This window comes from Cynocephalus volans, chromosome 2 (assembly GCF_027409185.1).
Source record: "Cynocephalus volans isolate mCynVol1 chromosome 2, mCynVol1.pri, whole genome shotgun sequence".
Classification (NCBI taxonomy): domain Eukaryota; kingdom Metazoa; phylum Chordata; class Mammalia; order Dermoptera; family Cynocephalidae; genus Cynocephalus; species Cynocephalus volans.
The window spans coordinates 117092044-117113688 of NC_084461.1; the positions used below are offsets into that span (position 1 = coordinate 117092044).

Sequence of the window (21645 nt, forward strand, 5' to 3'; positions counted from 1 at the left end):
ATGCCAAGTATGTCCAAGTGGAGTTTGGATAAGATCATAATGTGTATGTTATAGGAGCAGGGGAGTGACAGGTTATTAGAACAAGGAGGGAGTGTTTTATTTCTGGCATTTAGTTGAAAGTAAGCCATCAGATAGACAGGAAATGCAATAAATTAAAGGTGGTATAATACCTAGGAATTTACCCATAGCTATACTCACATAGTTATGTAAAGATAAACATTGTTCAAGGGGCTGACACTAAAAAAATGGAAACAACCTAGATATCTAACAACACAATACTGATTAAATACGTTACCAGACATCTATACAATGGAACACCAAGCAGCCATTAAAATGAGAAATTTACTACCAATATGAAATTATGTCCACACTATATTGTTAAGTGACAAACACAAAGCATAGTATGTCCTATTTTAAAAATGTTTATTAAAAAAATCTCCAGAAGTACAGTTAACAGTGGCTACCTTTGGACAATACAATGACAGAACGGGGAAGAGACGGGCACTTCATACTGCCTGTAGTACTTGAACTTCTTAAAACAGCCACCTACATGTAATTGCTCTTTATCCTCTTATAATGTTTTAATAGCATTTCACTTCCTAAAATAATACTATATAGTTGATTATTTCCTATATCCTGCTCTAGAATGTCAGCTCAAAGGGTGCAACAACTGTATCACTACTGTATTCCCAGTGCCTGACACATAGTAGGTGCTCAGTTAGCATGCCCTGAATTAATAAATCAATTTTCCTCAATAAACATATATTCCTTTTAGATTAAAATGTTTTTTTCTTTAAGTTCATGATGGGATTCCTACAAACATTATGACTAGGAATATGAAGAAAGCATGAAGGGAAGGCAGACCTGAAGTTCTTTGCACACTGCAGACAGGGAAGGAAAAGGAAACAAATTCATACACCTCAGGTTTTCAGCGTTGGTATTTTATAACTCAAATACCAAAATACTCTTAATTAAAAATCTATTTAACTCTCCAACTTGTGCCAAGCTATGTACAAAATGTAGAATAAATGGTTAGTAACATCAAGGAGATAATTAAATATAAGAAAATCTTCCAGGCACTAAAATTCTATGTGTCGCTGAAGATTCAGAAAAATATATATGGTCCCTTAGACTTTTTATATACATGGCAACTAAAAAATAAATGCTATATGAGATTCAGAGGAAAGAGTTATCACTATGGTCTGATGGTCTGATACATGGGGAAGAATTATTTCATTGGGATTCTAAGAAAAAAACAATATAACTGAAGGGGAAGGAGAAATACATTCCAACGAAGTTTACTTTAAGAAGGTTAAAGAGCAATAAAGTGTATGGCTTAGGGAAACCAGTTTGCAAAAGCAGTCAATCAGCAACGGCAGAGGTTAGGACCAGTCTATGGAAGGTCTGGAATGTTAAATTTGGACACTATTCTTCTATGGGACTTAGAGAACCACCGAAAATTTGTAAGAAAAAAATTAATTTATGAAGACCAGGGATGAAGTAAAGAATCTGGTACCAATGCAGAAGACAGATGAACAGAGAGACTGTAGAGGCAGAAGGCAGAGTGAGGACTCTCTGTTACAGCTACTGAAGATCAAGGTGGCAGAAACAAAAAGAATAGATATTTTCAAGAAAAGTTCAAAGTCTACATCTAGTTTTGTGTTTAAATAGAGGAGAGGAAGAAATTAGAAATAATTAGGATTCTACACTTACAAGCATGGGAGAATGGTAGTACCACGAATAGAAGGAAGTCTGATAGATATGGCTTTAGACATGTTGAGTCTGAAGAAGCAAAGAGAAATCCAAATGGAAACTCAGCTGAGAAGCAATTAAGAGACATAAACCAAAACCCAAAGGAGGCCAAGGCAGGAGAGAAAGACTAAACAGCTGTCTAACAGATAGAGCCAAGAATGGTAGAAAAAGGAAAGTCAAAGAGAAGAAAAAAAAAAAGAGAGGCTAGAAGAATGCACCCATACTTAAAAGATAAGACACAAACAAGAGTTCCAAAAAGGCAGAGAAAGAGAAGCAAAAAAGGTGGATGGGAAATAAAAACAACAAAGCCTAATAACAGTAAAAAAAACTCTACGATAAGCAGAGAGAGTAAAGAAAATAAGAACTCAAACGAAGCCGCTGGATGAAGGGGAAGATAATGACCTTAGAGAAATAGATACAGCAAAATGGAAGAGGTAAAAGGGAGATTATTATAGTAGGCTACAGAAAGGAATGGGAGAGAACAGAGTAGAAGCAGGCAATGCAGGTAGTCTTTCAAAAGTAGCCACAGTGAAATGCAAATATAGACACAAATATTGAGGAGCTTACCCCACCCCAAAAAAACCCTCCCAAACCAAGAAAGTACGAGTAATATGTGACTGACAGTTTTCTCTACTGAGCAAAAAGCAGTCATCATCACTCACTAATTCACTGGACTTTCTCTTTTTCCAGCAGACATGATTTCTTTTTCCAACAGAAGAATTTACTTTTTGGTCATATATCAATTTTAAATATGGATATTAAATACCCAAAATGTGCAGTACTCAGAAGGGTCTGGGGATATGTGTATGTGACTGGCCAGTAACAGGGATTGAACCCTGGACCTTGGTGTTATCAGTACCCTGCTCTAACCAACTGAGCTAACCAGCCAGCCCTGAAGAGGTCTTTTACTGTAGGACTTGACCAGTATGTACAGATAAATTACAAAGGAAGCTATTTTCAACTAAAGGTTTGACAGTAAAAAACACTGAGGTTTTTAGCACTTCAAACTATTAACTGATAAGCTTGAGAAAGTGCAGTTATATTTGGTTTCTTCCTCTTTTCAAGGCAAACTGTTAAGACTGTAATTTGTTTTACTTAAAAACAAAAAACAAAACCAGCTCTGTGAAGGCAAATAGTAAAGTAAACAAACCATGTAACTCAGAATCTAAGTATAAGCAGAACAGAGTCAATTATTTATGATGGGCATAATCAAGTTACACATATAAAGCAATCTGTTCTTTCAGATCCTCTGTCAAATACAGGTAGAAGGAGGGTAAGATGGTGACAGAGCATCATAATTAAATAAGAGATTGAAATGATTTTTTAAAAAAACTTACTTTAAGAATTTCATCCACACAGCTCACATCACCAGAAGCTGATGCCTTAAGAGAAAAAGAAAGACACGTTAGATTTGGAATATTTTATTATTAGATTTTTAGTATTTGCTGCAGAGATTTAAAAACATTATTAGAAATAAAATAAAATTTAAAGGAGTATTTATAATCCCACTACTCTAAATCAGAAAGCTTGTTACAATTTCTCCACTAATTACCTTAAATACAAATTTTTCAAGCACTAGAAACTTTTAAACACCAAACCATACATAACTTGAGGAACTTAATTTTTTTCAAAGGATTTTAAAATTTTATCTTTCTTATACATTAGATTAGAAATAATTTTTAAAATGTAATTTTTCAGGGGAGTGGCTAGTCCAAAAATTTGAAATTTTATTTATATACGAAATATACCACGATACTGAGATACATCATTTCACATAAACTAACAAACGGTAAAACGAGTATTATTGAAAGATTACTGGTCTGGAACATGATGGAAATCTTACACAGTCTTTTTTAAATCACAGAAGGTAAGTTGCTTATTCTAAGGCACAAAAAGGAATTAGAGAACTGCCCAACTCTAAGGATCATGCTGTTTGAAGAAAAGAACAAATTACCATTTTACTGTTCTCTTGAGAGGAGTAATTAGATGGCAAATGCCACTAACGATGAGTTTCCCAACACCACAGGAAAAATTTTGAAACGTTCTCAAAACAGCATTTTACATATCCCTGATTCTTCTCCCCACCACTCTGAGCAATGAGCTATAATTTTTGGCTACTGACATTACTTAAAAATTTTTTTTATTGTACAAACTACATCAAAAGATAAAATTTTAAGGGCTGGCCATGTAGCACAGCTGGTTAGAGTATAGCCTTATAACCCCAAGGTCATGGATTTGGATCCCCATACTGGCCAGCTGCCAAAAAAAAAAAGATAAAATTTTGCAATGAATGCTCACTTCTTTGGTTATTTTGAAAATCATGGTTTGTTATGCAGTTATTAACACTGTAAATTTCAAACAACTGCTATGAATGTGGAGCAGCTGTCTCAATCCTTGAAGTATATAACTAGAGAAAAGAATTATAGCATCCAAACTATACAACATTACAATCTCCATGGACCCCAAAGTCCCAACATTTACCACCATGAAACAAGGCCCACATCTCATACTCATGAATGAGAATAGAGAAATTAATTTTCTTTTTAAACAAAAGAAAACAAGGTATATTACTCCATAAAATCAAAAGCAGGAAATCTAAGGTATTGATGGATCACGCTTTTATTCTGTAACTGACTTGTCATTTTAATATTTGAAAACCGTGAAAGACATTTTCTCTATTTCCCAAGAGGGGAAGCTAACAGCTCTATGGATCCACTTGGGAGTCACGCACAAGTCTTTCTTTAAGCTTTTTTCCCCCATCTTTAAACTTTTAAACATTCCTTACTATTAAGACAAAGAGGCAATTCACATTCAATCATAACTTCATGGTCAATTGCTTTACATAGCCACAATGTTAAAAGCTCTAAATGTGTGACTTACATCCAGCGGTTGGGAAGGTATTTTCAGCTTGGTGAGATGTGCTTTGCTGCTGGGCTTCAACTCAGTCATGCTGTTGCCATGGGATTGGCTGCTGTAGTGCTCAGAGGACAGCTTTGGTTCCATGGACTCCTGTCCATCCATGGGCCGTACATAGGCAGTGGGTTTCTGTAACATTGAACTGGATTTTGACATCAACGATGGTGGGAAAGACTGATTTGAGTGCTGCCCACTTGAAAAAGGTACACGGGAAGGAGAATCCCAGTTTGCATCAGGGTCCCGAGGTGATTTGGAACGCTGATGTTCCTTGCCATGGTGATCATTCCCATGAGACCTGGAATGACTGGAGCTCAATGAAGAAACAGCCTGGGGTTTTCCAGGGCTGGAAGAACGTGATTTGGAGTGTTCTGATCCATGTTGGCTTTTTTTACGGCTACCACCCCCACTACTGCTGTATGAATCACGGTCGTGCCTCTGGCCACCACTGTTAGCGCCACTACTGCCACCTGCACTGGTCCGCTGGCTACTATGTCCACTTTGTAAGCCTGAGGACCGTTTCTGAGACTGAGAAGTGCTGGGTGCAGGTCCTACTGGAGTCCATTTGCTACTCTGATGAGAACCTCCATGTCTCTGTTCAAAGAAATTTGGGTTAGATTTTTCATCTGCTGTTGGCGGTACTGTAGGCTTGGGAATTGCAACAAGCTTTGGTATAGATCTGTCTCCTATGAAATCCTTCATTTCATCGTAGTTTCCAAGCATACTTTGAATACGACTTGATAACTTATCTTCTTTGCTAGTCTACAAAAAAATGTAAAATAGAATTATACAATTAGCATAATCAGAAATAAAATATGCTTCTAAACTAATTTTCCAAACTTCAAAGGGAAAAGGGCTTTTCAAAGGGAGGCTTCAACTCATATCTTAAAGTTAAAATCTAGAATAAAACTCCATATATGTAATTTTTATAGTGAAAAAATTCATTGAAAGTATCTAAAAATAACCATGCTAAAATATAAATATTCTATAAGACACTGAGAAATACATATAATGGATTCTAGGAGGGGAAAATAAAACCCAAATTTTACCAGAAACATACTGGAATAGCAAAAGTCTTTGGAAGAACAGAAAGTAATCTGACCTATGTAATTAAGTTCAAGGCCAGCAGATTAGCCAACACTTATAACCTGGCAGTCTGTGAAAACATTATATTCCTTGTAATTAAATGTTATAGTTAGACGCGGAAACAAAAATTTAATGAAATAAGTTATACATAACTGATTGCTTTTTATTTTAATTCCCTCTGCTACTGTGACTCATCAAGTTAATAAAAGTTCCCAACAACAAATTAAGCATGGAAAACCCATTGGTAAAGTTTTAAATCCTCACTTTTCATTCTGATCAATAAAGACTCCAACTTCTGAAGTCAACAGTATATACTTTAAGTTCCAAAGAATTATTTTTGGGTAATAAGAAGGCCCAAGATGTCTTCCAACTTTAGGATTCTTTCATATTTATATGTATGAAAAAAAGTTTACTGGATTACATTAAAAAGAAATCAAGACTGAACCACCTCTATTTATTTTGAGATTAACAAGAGTCAATAACTTCAGATTACTTGAAAATCAATCTGACCCTATTAAACAAGAAAGGTAAATATATAGCTATTTACAGACAACACCAAGATCTGAAATTAAATCCAATGCATTACAGTGAAAGTACAAAATAAATGGTGTGTGATATAAAGATTCTGGACAAAATTCTTATTTTTTTCCATCATGTCTTTAATCTTTAATTTAATCCCTAATCCTGGGTTTTTTGTTACACTCACATAAATGATGTCAGTATGACTGCATTTAAATTGAGAAATCCCTAAAAACTCAGGATAAATGGCTTATATAGAGCACATAATGGTTTCCATACACACCAAATATTATGGGGGTAAATCTGGGATATATTGTTACTTTTAATATTTTATCAGAAAAAAGTTTAACTTTTTTTTTTTTTTTTTTTTTGGTGGCTGACCAGTATGGGGAAAAGTCTAACATTCTTAATCTCATACTATACATTAATAATAGTCATTAATGCTCTAATACATAGTATTATTTCTATTATACACAGTGTAAGCCTTTAAAATGTAAGGGCAGTTGAAATGAAAACCAAAGCCAAATAAAATGGTAGAGAGACATCTGAGGCTACTAAAGCTATACTAAGAATCATCAGAAGTGGTACTATTCAGTGTTTTTTGTAATCCCAAATCAAGTACAATAATAGTAATAAAAATTGCAATTGATTCAAGTTATTGAACATCTCTGGTAGCATGCTTTAAAATAAATCTAAGCATTAAATGTATTAGAAAGAATATCAGAGAATTTAATTTATGAAAACAGAAAAAGAACCAGACTGATACTGAAGATATATTTATTCAAATATACTATCAGTCACTGAAACTTAGTAAACTAGGTAAGCAAATGACAAGAAATAAAGAGAAACAAAAGCATCTACAAAACATTCATCTTTGACTGATGCTATACCCAAAGAACACCTAGGAAACAGCAGACAATGCACACTGACTCACAAAATTTTAATTGAATCAAAAGCTCAGAAAAGTAAAATGCCTGCCCATGGTTAGTACAGCCCAGGGTATAGATATGAATGTTTGAGCCAATTCAGACCATATTTTTAAGAGTACAGGATAGCAATGGGAAGGGAGCAGGAGGTTGTTCATATTGTAAAAATTCTTCAATTCATAACACTTATTTTGCATGTTTTCTCTATGCATACTATACTCCAAAGAAAAGTTTAACCCCCCAAAAAGTTATGCTGTAGTTAGAGGACAAGGAAAAATATTAAGCTGTATTCATAATAATAATTCTTCTCTAATATAAAAAGTCAAGGATAAAACCTTTTAAAAGCAAAGATGTCATGTTAATGGGAAAAAAAATTCAAAGAAAGACAACTTACAACTTTGTATGGCTCAGCAAAGAGAGGAGAGCTAGGTGGGAAGGCGTCTTCACCCTGCTGAATTTCCTGATTCCGCCTTTCCCGTTCTTTCATACGCAGCACATTCCGGTCTTCACGGTTCATGTTGCTATGAAGAGAAACACAATCTTTACACCACAAAAATGAAAGGAAGAATTAAATTTTCTGTACTGATTTTGTCAGTTTAATGTTTCAATTGTAGATTCCCTTTTGACTTCCAAGCAATAACAGGCATTAGTGCTGAAGCTGGGTCTTGGCAATGGTTTTAGCAACTAATACCAATAGTGTCCTTTCCACAACTATCCAGAGAGGAAACACTAGCCCAGACTATTAGAACTCAACCCATCAAAACATTTAATCCTATCAACTTTTAAAGGACTCTGCTAGCTAAAAGTCAGCTAAAACTTGTACATTTATAGGGAAGGTAGTACTTAAACCCAAATCCTCAATATTTCCTATAAGCCTTTCGTGGCTTCCTCTCCAGAAATCTAACTGTCCTTTGCCTTTAAAAGCACATAACCTACTCTTACCTACCACCCCTTCCACCCAGGGTCCAGTTCTTTTCTCTAGTTTGCATCTACCTTATCTTGATTTTTGTCCCAAACATAGCTTCCTTAATGTCCATCCTTATGGCCGTCTGACCTCAGCTTTGCTGTGACTCTAGATTCCCTAAAAAATTACATTTCTGCTCTAAATATATTAATATTTCAATTAACACCTCAATAATGGCAAGACTGAGGCTTTCAGTAATAGAATGTAAAATTAACTTGGGTTAGCAACAACAATTGAAATCATATTGAAGAAGAAAGTCTTTGGGATGGGAGAAAAAATTTCTATAATCATGACAGTATATTTTTACTATAACAAAGGGTAATAGCTTTATTTACAGCAGCAGGGATTTTGGTTATATAGACAATGATAAAAAAGATTGTTAAACTCTGCGACAAAAGGGACTCTGCAACATCCTTCCCTACGGATAGATTAAATCATCTGTCCTGGTTTTGTTTTAAAAAACAAAAAAACAAAAACTGTTCTGTTAGAGGCCAAAGGGAAAAATAAGTTTATACCTGTGGAGCATTTCTAGCCTATAATTCATAAATCAAGTCAGGAAATTAAAGTGAATCAAGATTGCCATAAACTATAATTATAAAATTAGAATGGGCAGCAAAACCAATATACTCTTAAAGACTTTTATCAATGTGTTGGAACAGTGAAAGAAAACATTCAAAACTAAAATGTCCTGATTTGTACAACTTAGTATCTTGCAAATAAAGCAATTTAGTGTTTAAAAACTAAAAAAGAATATTCTAAGTTTCAAATATGTATTCAAGTTATTTTGTATTTGTACAATTTTCTAATAAGCTTAGACAAGAGTATAAGATACTATTGCAAGATGTGATTTCTTTGGTTTCCCTTGTACTTAGCACCCTATATAATCACAAAACATATTTGAACCCTTTTTTATTAAATACCATAAAACATCTACACTTAAGCATTCAGAGAATAAAACCAAACCTCCAGCACATCTGAACCAACTAATAATTTTATATCACTAACAATCAAATTTTAAGTAGACCTTTTGAGCTATGGTGCTGCTGACACACAAAATTATTTATATCTATAGATTCTAAAGGGCACGTTAACTACCAATTTCCATAAATTTCCTAAATTCAAATCCAGAAAGATCGAAAACAACAGAAAACTTCTTTAAAATGTGATTTAATTTCATGTATTCAACAGCACTAAAATAATCATACAAGGAATACCTGTATATTTATTATAAAAATAGATATGATTCCCACAATAAAATTCCTTCTGTGAATCAATGCCAAAGAAACTTGGTTTCCTTAAGCAATGAAAGCCATCCAACTGAATATTTCCTCTTTTAATAAGGCTGCTAGGAAGCTCAGAACTACATTAATTGATTGCTTAAAAGAACTAATATCCCAGTTGTAGCTCTTATTCTCTAATTTTTTTTCTGATCTGACTTATTTTTGTATCTAATGTATCCTCCTGTGTCTCTGAACATCAATATCTGTGCCGAGGATAAAATAGTTTGCCCCAAAAGCAATAATTCCAGTAATCTGAAATCCACTAAAATTAACATGAAATTTAAATATGAATCAATTTGAAATACATCTTTGCTGCACAGGCAAAACTATTTTATAGCTCTGAGAATATAGAAATAAACAAACTCAATTTCTCCCACTATACTCTCACAATATACTTCTGACATTTGATGTGTGTGAGAGTTTCTCCCACACACCAAGCAAGCGATCAACTTTGCAGAGGATACCAGCTGGCTGTCTCCTAATTCAATTTAATTCTGACACTACCTATCTGGAGATAGTGTTAAATCCCACAGGTTGAGGGCTCAGCCCCACAATACTGCCCCCAACTTCAGATGCCAGTTGCAAGCCCCAGGTTGTCTTATCTGTGCTTCTGAACAACCAGCTACAAATCAGGGTTCCCATGACTCCCTCCTTGGGTTCAATTAATTTGCCAGAGAAGCTGACAGAACTCAAGAAACATATTTACCAGGTTATCATAAAGGATATTTTAAAGGATACATACGAACAGCCAAATGAAGATACACATAGGGCTAGGTCTGGAAGGATCCAAAGCATGGGAGCTTCCATCCCAGTGGAGTTGGGGTGTACCACACATGGATATGTTCTTGTTCACCTTCCTGGAAGTCCTCTGAACTCAGTCCTTTTGGGTTTTTATGGTGACTTCATTACACAGGCATGATTGATTAAATCATTGGCCATTGGTAATCAATGCAACCTTCAGCTCCTCTCTCTTCACCAGAGGTGGGGGTGGAGCTGTGAGTTCCAACCCTCTGAACACGTGATTGATTCCCTTGAACACCCCCCAAATCTTGTTTTAACAGTAAGAAGATGCTCAAAAACAGATGGAGACATATCAAAAGGGTACAGGAACCAGCCTGAAGGGGCTCTCACTGGTTGGATTTTAAAACATTTGAGGATCAAAATGAACAACGACAAGAACGTAATAGAACTAATTGGAAAAAAAAAAAAAAAAGGATCCCTGAGTCCATAATGATAATAAAATAAAATAGAGAAATAAAGCAGGGAGGAAATGCCCTTCTTTGTAGAAGAATACCAACTAACAAATGTAGAAGAAATAAAAGAATAGAAAATCATCTTCCTGCAGTCACTAAAGCAATCATTGAGGCAAGACGCTAAAATTATTGCGTGAAAAATGTGGGGAGAATGGGAAATACAATAAATACTACCTTTAATCAAGTGACCAAACTTAACATCATCCATAATGGGACAAACTGATATTACAGGTTTCCTGGTGTGGTGCACTGAAGACCCATCAGCACACAGGTAGTCTTCCTACTATAAATATTTAACTTGAATCTAATCATGAGTAAACAGACAAACCTAAATTAGGGAACACTCTGCAAAATGCCTGGACTGTTCAAAAATGTCAGTATCATGAAACCAAAAAAAATGGGGGTGGGGGGCTGGTGATTACTTCTACATTCAAGGACACATAACATCTAAATGCAACACATGATCCTTCATTCCCCAAATCCTGGATCTGGTGGGTGGGGTTGCTTGAGAAGGACATTATTAGGAAACCTGGGGAAATCTGAATATAGATAGAATTTCAGACAATCATCAATGTTAAGTTTCTCAACTGTGATAACTGTATTTGTTTATGTAGGAGAACGTCCTTGACTCTTAGGACATAAATACTGAAGTATACAGGGGTGAAAAGTCATCATATCTGCAACTCTCAAATGGCTCAACACCCATCCAAATATATATCTAGTATGTATAAATATGTGTGTGTGGAGAGAGAGAAAAAGAGAGAGGAGGAAGAGGAGAACAACAACAATTACAGTAAAAATGTTAACAATTGGCACATTTGTGTGAAGGGTATATGAATGTTCTTTATACTTTTCTTGTATGTTTGAAATTTTTCAAAATAAAAGATGGGAGGAAAAGGGTAATAAAGTTTATTTATTAGAGTACAGCACTGGAGTTGCTTTCCAGCATTTTTTGGCCTTGGGATTTACTATCAAACCCTCCTTTCCCTAAGGCCTAAAGTATTTCTCTCATGCCTAAAGTGCACTGCACTTGCCCCTCCAAATTCACGATGATCATCCCATTCTCCTCAACTCCTCCTGTGTCATTATTTATTACACTTGAGAAAGTGACACTGCAATACCATGCTTGGCTTGGAGTGGACACCATCAAGATGCCAAACTTCAATTTCTCCAAGGTAAATGGGCATCTTAAATTTATCTAAAGCAAGATTCAATATTTATTGCTGATTAAGTTGTACTTAATATTCAACAAGCATATATTATATACTAATCTCTGAGGAAAGAACAAGAAGAATTTGCCACACTAGCTAATAAAATTTACTATAAAGCCATTGCTATTATCAAAATACTTGTCGCATGGTAGTACACAGAAATGAGCAAACTGGTCAGTAAAACAAAACAAAGACCAGAAATAAACCCAAAGATACATGGGATTTTAATAGTTAAGAAATCCAAATCAATGGGAAAAGAATGTTTTATTTAATAACAACAATAATTAAGAGCCTACTACTTTTTAAAGTTGACAAAGATATTAAAATAATAAAGCCAGGTTCCAAACTGAACCAGAAAAAATAGACAAATTCTTCAGCCCAGCAGCCTCACTAGTGAGACTATATCCCATAGAATTAAAAGCATGGCCATAATTATAAGGATGTTTACTGCAGCATAGTTTCACTGGTAGAACAACTGAAAAAAACTGAATGCCCAAGAACAGGGAAATGGTTAAATAAATTGTGGTTCATCCCTATATATTCAGCTTTTAAAAGAAATGAAGTAGATCTTTGCCAATTAACTTGGAGGAATTTCCATAAGTACTGTCATGTGAAAAAAGTAGATGCAACACAATGTATGTAATGTGATCAATCCATCTTTGAGAAAAAGTAACCAAAAAACACCACCCACCCATGCATATGCAGTTGTATGTGATTGTATGACATGGGATAAAAGATATGGAGGAAGGTATCAGCTTTATTTAACCAATTCCTTATTTTTGTTCAATTGTTTTACTTTTTTTTTTTCTTTTGGCTAATGCTAGAATTAAAATCATTATTAACAAAACCTTGACTAGATTTATGGGCTCTAAGAAAGTAATACAAACAGAAAGGCAATAGAGAAAAGCTCAATACTTTTTCAAAATTATTACCAAAATCCCATGTCACCCTAAATTATTTCTTCAGAGTAAATTCAGAAGTAGAATTGTTAGGTGTTGCGTATATAGACAAGAATTGGATTCAATTAACTAACACGAGAATGTGTTACATTCAGAATTCTCACAAGCTGAAATCTGAATATCCAGTTCTCCTACACAGGTGTAAGATGTCTCCCCATTTAGCTAATCTTCTTTCTTGGCCCTCGGTAAATGTGAATAAAGAGTACTCTCCTTCCACCTATATGTTTTTCAAAAGACATAATCCCTTGAGTTTTGTTTTTCCCATTATAAAAGTAATACTTGGCTCTGTGCTCAGAATGTCTAGTAGGATTCATATAAAATAGAAAGTAAAAGTCACCAATAATTTCACTCTCCTGAAATAAACAATTAACATTCAGAGGAGAAACATATAATAATACACATGTGTGTTAAACACTGTAGAAATCAGTACACATCATTTTTATTGCAAACAATGAACACAGGTCCACATAATACATATGAATTCTACCTCATTCTTCGACTGTATAGTATTTATTTAACCAGAACCCCTGATAGATAATTGGGTTGTACGCAGAATCCAATATTACAAACACCAGAAGAGAGAGAGAGAGCGAGAGAGAGAGAGAGCGAGAGAGAGCGAGAGCGAGAGCGAGAGAGAGAGAGAGAGAGAGAGAGAGAGAGAGAGTGTGTGTGTGTGTGTGTGTGTGTGTGTGCGCGCGCGCACTCTATTTTACCTTTGGATAAATTTCTAGATGTGGAATTGCTGAGTCAAACTCTTAATATATATCACTGAACTGCTTTCCAAATAGATTGTGTCAATTGGCGCCACCAACAGAGTATGAGACTACCCTTTTAACCATGCCATTTTCAATACTATGCATTATATCAGTCTTTTAAAATTGTGTCTCCAACCTAAAAGGTAAAAAAAATTACCCCAGTGTCTTTTTTTTGTTTCATTTATTCAACAAATACGAGTATGCACTGTGTTAAGAGCTAGAAATAAAAGACAATGACTCACAGATAGTTCTCAACATTACAGAGCTCACATTATACTGCATTATACTTCTCTGATAATTGGTTATTGCACATCTTTCACATGAGTTACTTAGCTAATCACATTTTTCTTTTATAAATTGCCTACTCATGCCTTTTGTCTGTATTTCTATTAAAGTGATAGTCTTTTGATTATGTAATAAGTATGCTTTTCCAATGTGTCATCTACCTTAACTAAGAAATATAATCAGGTTAAGATCAAATCTTATATTAAACTGTGCATTTTAACTCTACTGACTTCAAGTCCTCTGATCTCTCCTCTAGGCCCATTCCCATACCCTACCCCCAGGCCATGCCTAAACTCTCTTCAATCCCTGCATAGTAAAATATAAACCTCATTGCAGTTGTCAAAACTGTCGATACACTCTCCAAGTCTCTTGATTTGTTTCCAGCTGCTTGCTTTCCTTTCACCTTGATCTGCACTTGCTCAGCCTCTCTTGAGTTTTCCATTATTTCTGGAACTATAATCACTCTAAATAAATAAATTTCACATGTTCATACTACCGACATTATGCGATCTATATCTTTATTTCTCAATTATGTAGTATCCAAAGAAACCAAAAGTGAATACTACTATGGACAACATGGGATTGGGATACTAAAGGAAGGAAAGGGCTGACTTTGGTATGCAGCCTCCACCTCCCCTGCAGTTACTAGAAATCTCATCCACTCACTACTAGTAGTTCCATCCAAGTGCAAATGCATTTATAGAGCAATTGGATGAATTAGGAAGAGGCCACATCTCAGCCATTTATATTTCTCTCAAGATTCTTGACTTCTTGTGGAAAAAAGGAAGGAAAAATAGCAATCTCAAAAGAGTATCAGGAATAACCAGAGCACGTAGTCACGCACAATTACTACCCATTGGATGAATACTTTGAGGAAGAGAAGTCTTCCCTTATTTCCTACATAATCAATACCAAAGAAGCTAAGGTACTAATTCTCAAGATGACCCTTTATTTCCCAATGCATAGTTCCTCAAAATGTAGGTGATTCAGATGATTTAGTTATAAGCAAGGATTATTTGTTGATACAGATTATTTAGATATAGAATGGGATCCTTCCTAATAAAAATTCTGAAACATAAAATGTTTAGTAAACAAAAAAACCAGCATAGTCAATTACCTCTTAATTAACTTCTTAAATACCCTAAAAAAGTAATGTAAGGTCTAAACTTCAAATGCTCTCTAAACAGTTGAGGCACTGTAATTTAGTAGATGGGACAATTAAGGATACCTGATTTTCGGTTCTGGATATATAACATACCAGATATGACTTTGTCAAGTAACTTCTCTAAACCTCAGTTTTATGTTTTATAAAGTGTCCACACCACTTAATCTGTTAAGGACTAGATGACAGAAGTACTTGAATGTACTTGAGTGTATTACATTATACAAGAATAAAGAGTAAAACATAGAATAAAGGGTGACTTCAAATAGGCATGATAGACCATTTGGGGGTAATGAAAATGTTCTACAATTTAACTGTGGTGATATTGCACACTCTGTAAACCAACTAAAAATCACTGAGTTGTACACTTAAAAACAGAAGAATTTTATCCAATGTAAAGTATGCTGCAATAAAAATGTTTTCAAAAAATAAAAGTATTATTGGCTTGAAAAGGATCTTGGATTACTACCGTTTGTCATCTTTTCCTCTGTTCTCATGAACTTATTGATGTGTTTCAGACCAGTGCAACCCTTTAAACAATTCAGGTTCCCAACCTCCTGCCTACATTTAAACAGCCTGTTGCCCTGTCCGAAACAACAGTAGTTTCATAGCATTACAATAATCTGATGTCAATCAAGAGATAAAGATTATAAGCAGAACAAATATTATAGTCTCCCAAGATTTGATACGTTGAATTTGAACAATATGATAAACCAACTAGACCTGTGCAACAACAGCAGAATACACATTCTTCTCAAGTGCATATGGAAAATTCTCCAGGACAGATTACATCAGGCCATAAAACAAATCTAAATACATTTAAATGGAATGAAATCATATATGCAAAGTATATTCTCTGATCACAATGTAATGAAATTTGAAAGAATAGGAGGAAAACTGGGAAATTCATAAATGCGTGGACATTAAACAACACACCCCGAAACAACCAATGGGTCAGTGAAGAAACCACAAGGGAAATCAGGAAATCCTTCGAGATAATGAAATTAAAAACACTAAATATCAAAACTTACAAGATGCAGCTAAAGCAGTACTTAGGGAGAAATTTATAACTGTTAACATTGATTTTTAAACAAGCAGAAAGATCTCAAATCAATAACCTAAACATAAACTAAAAAAAGAAGAGCCAACTAAACCCAAAGCAAGCAGAGGGAAGGAAACAATAAAGATTAGTGTGGATAAATAAAATAGAGAATAGGAAAATAATAAAGAAAATCAACAAAACCAAAGTTGGTTCTTTAAAAAGATCAAGAAAATTGACAAACTTTTCTTCAAAAAAGAAAAGAAAACTTAAATTACTAAAATCAAGATTTAAAGAGGACAATGTTATCAACCTTACAGAAATAAAAAGGATTATGAAAAATTGTATACTAAGAAAAATTGTATGCCGATGAATTAAATAACATAGACAAAAGGGACCAAATTCCTAATAAATAAAATACCAAAATTAATTCAAAAGATAGTAGAAAGCCTCAAAAGATGTAGAACAGGTAAAGAAACTTAATTAGTAATCAAAAAACTTCCTACAAAGAAAAGACCAGGACCAGAAAGCTTCATTGGTGAATTCTAACAAATGTTTAAAGAATTAATATTAATCCTTCACAAACTCTTCCAAAAAAAAAAGAAGGAAAAACATGTTTCAGTTCATTCTGTGAAGTCAATACCCAAACCAAAAATTACAAGAAAACTACAGATCAATAAAACTTACAACCTAAATACAAAAATCCTCAGCAAAATACTAGCAAACTGAATCCAGTAACAGATACAAAGGATTATGCACCATGACCAAATGAGATTTATCCCAGGAACACAGGTTGGTTTAACATCCAAATATTAATTAATGTACTACACCACATCAGTAGGATAAAGGACAAAACCCACATGATCATCTCAAAAGATGCAGAAAAAACATTTGACAAATATTTAAACATGATTTCTTGATACACTCAACAAACTGGGAATAAGGGAATTTCTCCAGTCTAATAAAGGGCATCAACAAATAACCCACATCTAACATTTTTCTTACTTAAAGGCAAGAGACTGAATGCTTTCCCCTTAAGATCAGGATGAGGATGTGTGCTTTCACCACTTCTATTCTGCACTGTACTGGAGGTTCTAGCCAGGGCAATTGGGCAAGGAAAAGAAGTTAAAACGCATCAATACTGGAAAGGAAGAAGTAAAATGATGACCTTGTATACAGAAAGTCCTAAAGAATCCACTAAAAATCTATTAGAGCTAATAAACAAGTACAGCAAGGTTGCAGGATGCAATATCAATACACAGAAAATTTACTGTATTTCTATATAGTAGCAATAAACAAACTAAAAATAAAATTAAGAAAACAATTGCACCTACAATACCATCAAAAGGAATAAAATACTTAGAAATAAATTTAACAGAAGGAGTGCAAAACTTAAATCTGAAAACTACAAAACATTATTGTAAGAAATTAAAGAAGACCTAAATAAACGGGAAGACATCTCATGTTCATGGATTGGAAGATTTGATATTCTTAAAATGAAAATACTCCCCAAACTGATGTACAGATTTAACATAATCCCTATCTAAATGTCAGCTGACTTATTTGCAGAAATTGATAAGGTGATCCTAAAATTCATATGGAAATTCAAAAGACCCAAAATAGTTAAAACAATCTTCCAAAAGAACAAAGTTGGAAGCCACAAACTTCCAATTTCAAATCTTACTACAAATATATAGGTCAATAAAACAAAATTGAGAGTTCAGAAATATACCTCATATTTGCAATCCAGAAGAGTGCCAAGACAAACAACTCATTTAAAAAATGAGCAAATGTCTTCTTTTCTCCAAAGACATACATACAAATAGTCAATAAGCACATGAAAAGATGTTCAACATAATTAGTCATTAGAGAAATGCAAATCAAAACTATAAAAAGATTCCACTGCATACCCATTAGGATAGCTATTTTTATATTTATATATCTTTAAATAAAATTATATATATTTACTTTTATATTAAATTGTAATATGTATATAATTATTAAAAATATGATCACATATATAAAAAAACAAAAGCCAAAAAACCCAGAAAATAACAAGTGTTGGTGAGGATGTGGAAAACTGTAACTTTCATACACTTCTCGTAGTACAATGGTGCAGCCATTGTGGAAAAGTTTGGTGGTTCCTCAAAAACTTTGACATAGCTTTACCATATGATCCAGCAATTTTACTCCTAGGTATATACCTAAAAGAATTGTAAGCAGGGACTCAACTAGATCCTTGTACACCAATGCTTATAACAGTATTATTCGTAATAGCCGAAAGATGGGAACAAGTCAAGAGTCCGCCAAGAGATGAATTGTGGATAAGCAAAATGTGGTATATACATACAATGGAATAACTATTCAGCCATAAAAAAGAATGAAATTCTGATTCATGCTACAACATGGATGAACCTTGAAAATATTATGCTATGTGAAATAAGCCAGAAACAAAGGTACACATATTGTATGATTCCACTTAACATGAGGCACCTGGAATAGGCAAATTCATAGAAACAGAAAGTAGAACAGAGGTAGGAGAAATGGAGAAATATTGTTTAAAAGAGTTTATTTTTCCTTTTTTTTCCTTTTTATGAAAACATAATGGTGCATGTCAGTGGGGTACAGAGTTGAATATCAGTATCTGTGTGCAATATGTGATGCTCAAATCAGGATAATTAGTATATTCAGCATTATACAATGTAATCGTTTTTTGTGGCTCTTTACCAATTCCTCCCTTACCCCCCTCCCCTTCCTCCTTTTCCACCTCTGGCAACCTCAGTTCTCTTCTCTCCTTTTGAAAGTTCAACTTAACAGAGTTTCTATTTAAGATGATGAAAAAGTTCTGTACATGGGTAGTGGTAATGGTTGTACAATATTGTGAAAGTACTTAACATCACTGAATTATTGTAAAATAATTAAAATGGTAAATTTTATGTTATGTATATTTTACAACAATAAAAAAATTTCAGCGAGCACATAGTAAAAAAATTAAAATTTAAACATGCAGTCCCAATGAACTGAAAATTCACCTTCTATAATTTTTAAATAAACAGAGGTATTAGTTTTATAACTTTTAAATTTTTTAATTAAAAAAAGTTTTTTTAAGTTTAAAGAGTAAAATGTGTACCTTAACTTGCCCCTCTCAAGTGGAGCTCCGAATCTGTTACAATGTTTTTTTAAAACTAGTGTCTTGGAACAACTATCCTGCTGAAAAATGAAGCCATTCAACTACCAGATTATTGGGTGACAAACTCCAAAAGTCAAAACGAGACTTGAGCTAAGGTTTCAATTATTTTCAAACCGACTATATATTACAACTGCTGTTAAACTATAACTTTACCACAATGCACTATGCTAAATCACAAAGCTTTATGAGTACAGATACTTCTCTCAACCTCATTTGGCAGGATTTCTCTACCTATGAATATGAAGAGATCACTTCCTACAAGGCAGGGAAACAAAGGTTGCAAACCTGGAGATCAAGCCGATACTAACAAAACATCACATCCCAAGACAGTATTTTGCACAGAAGGATCCTTGTCCCAAAGTTGGTCATGAGACCTCTATGGCCTTCAGGTTTAAAATAATGTAGTGAAAAACATGGAAGCAAAGATAACAACAATTCCATACTATTTTTGCTTTCTTCTTCACATCTTAATGAATTATCAAAATTTCTCATCATTGTGTTTTATCACTCTCAACTAAGCCCTCAAAGCTTCAATGCTCTTTCCTATTCCTCACAAGTATTTCATGAAGTACTATGGCTTCCCCCAATCCTAACTTTCATTCCACAAATGACCTTGTCTTATTGGACAAAGATTAAAAAATAGAATATTAAGAATCAGAGAGAAACTGAGAGGGGGGAAAAAACCCGGTTTTTCCTATACTCTTAGCAACGAGCAACACGGAAGACTGTCTTCTGTGACCAAATGTGTGGGGATCTCTCCCCATCAGCAAGCAAGCGACCAATTCTGCAGTGGACACCAGTTGGGTGCTGTTCAACTCAATTCCCACACCTTCGACCTGGAGATAGCTACAGATCCCATAGGTTGAGGGCTCAGTCTTCAAGACTGCCTCCACTTCAGATGCCAGACACAAATCCCAGGTTATTTCACCTGTACTTTGGACTGACTGGCTATAAATTAGGGTTCCTCAAATGGCCCCCACTTTGGGTTTGATTGATTTGCTAAGTGGTTCACACAACACTCACTTATATTTACCTATTTATTATAAATGATATTACAAAGGATACATATGAAGAGATACATAGGGTGAAGTATGGAAGAAAGGGCGTGGAGCTTCCACACCCTCCCCTGGCACACCACCCTTGAGGAATCTCCACATGTTAAGCTTGTTAAGCTATCTAAAAGCTCTCCAAACCCTGTGCTCTTGGGTTTTTATGGAAGCTTCATTACCTAGGCATGAGTGAAGCATGGGGAACCGTGTAGAAATGTGATTGGACAAAAAGACTATGATCTAACACTAAAAGACTAGGTGGGGAAACCCAGCAAGGCCTGTTTGTTCAGGTTCTTCTTGGCCTCTCTATGAAGCTTTTCTTCCTTCTGTGTATGGGGCAGGACTCCTTCTCAAATGAGGTTCTTATGACCTACAATCAGATATGGTAGGTCAGGGAATTTCTTTATGGCCAGCTCTAAGACAAAAAGGCATGGGAATGTTAGAAGAAGCCAGGAACTGTGGACAGAAACCAAAATATACATATCATAATATCACAATAGCTTTCTCCTGAATCAACCATTAATTTTCAAACTATCAGAATCTGCATCTATTCTCTTCTTTCCTCTAGATTACAAAGAAAAAAGTATCTCTTCCTATCATTTGCTATCTTCTAGAGAGCAGTTTTCTTTATCAGTTACTACCTTCTCTCCAGCAACTTCAACTTCTACTTCTCTAATGAATCATTTGAATTTTTCCATCAGAATTCAAACATATTCTTCTTTAAAAAAAAAAAAAAGAAGAGTCTTCATTGACCCCATATCTGTTTCCAACCACCACTCTATCTCTTCTCTATTCTCCTTCATGGCCAAGCTTCTCAAAAGGACTCTTGGTGATTCTCCATCTCCTCAGCAACAATCCATTTTATAAAGTTATCCAAACAGGGATAAGGAGGAATATAGTGAACACTCGTGTTACCCACCAACCACCTTAGGAAATAAAACATCACTAACGTAGTTGAAGGCTACTATGTCTTCCTGGATCACATCTCTAGTGCTCCCTCCCCCACAAAAAGTAGCCACTGCTCTGATTTTGGTGTAAATCGTTCTCATGAATTTCTTTGTACTTTTACTATCCGTGTATGTGTTCTTACATAAAACACCGTATTGTTTTGCATATTTTTCAACTACATAGAAAGGGTATACTCTAAATACTGAGTCTTTTTAATCCTCAGCATTATAAGGTTAATATATGTTGATGCCTATTGCTGTAGTTCATTTATTTTCACTACTCTCTATCCACAGTTTACTTATCCACTCTTCAGCTGATACATATTTAGGTAGTTTCCTGTTTTTACAGCATTAC

General features: G+C 34.5%; 1 protein-coding gene across 2 annotated transcripts in view; it reads right to left on the reverse strand.

The window, feature by feature from the left end:
* AFF4 (ALF transcription elongation factor 4) overlaps positions 1–21645 on the reverse strand; it is an 80074-nt gene that overhangs the window by 46169 nt on the left and 12260 nt on the right. For both annotated transcript variants that reach the window (XM_063088128.1, XM_063088127.1), the window contains exons 2-4: positions 7591–7717; positions 4633–5427; positions 3090–3134 (exon numbers count right to left, since the gene is read on the reverse strand). In XM_063088128.1, the coding sequence (XP_062944198.1) occupies positions 3090–3134; positions 4633–5427; positions 7591–7713 (963 nt within the window). In that variant the 5' untranslated portion in view covers positions 7714–7717. The remainder of the gene's footprint in view (positions 1–3089; positions 3135–4632; positions 5428–7590; positions 7718–21645) is intronic.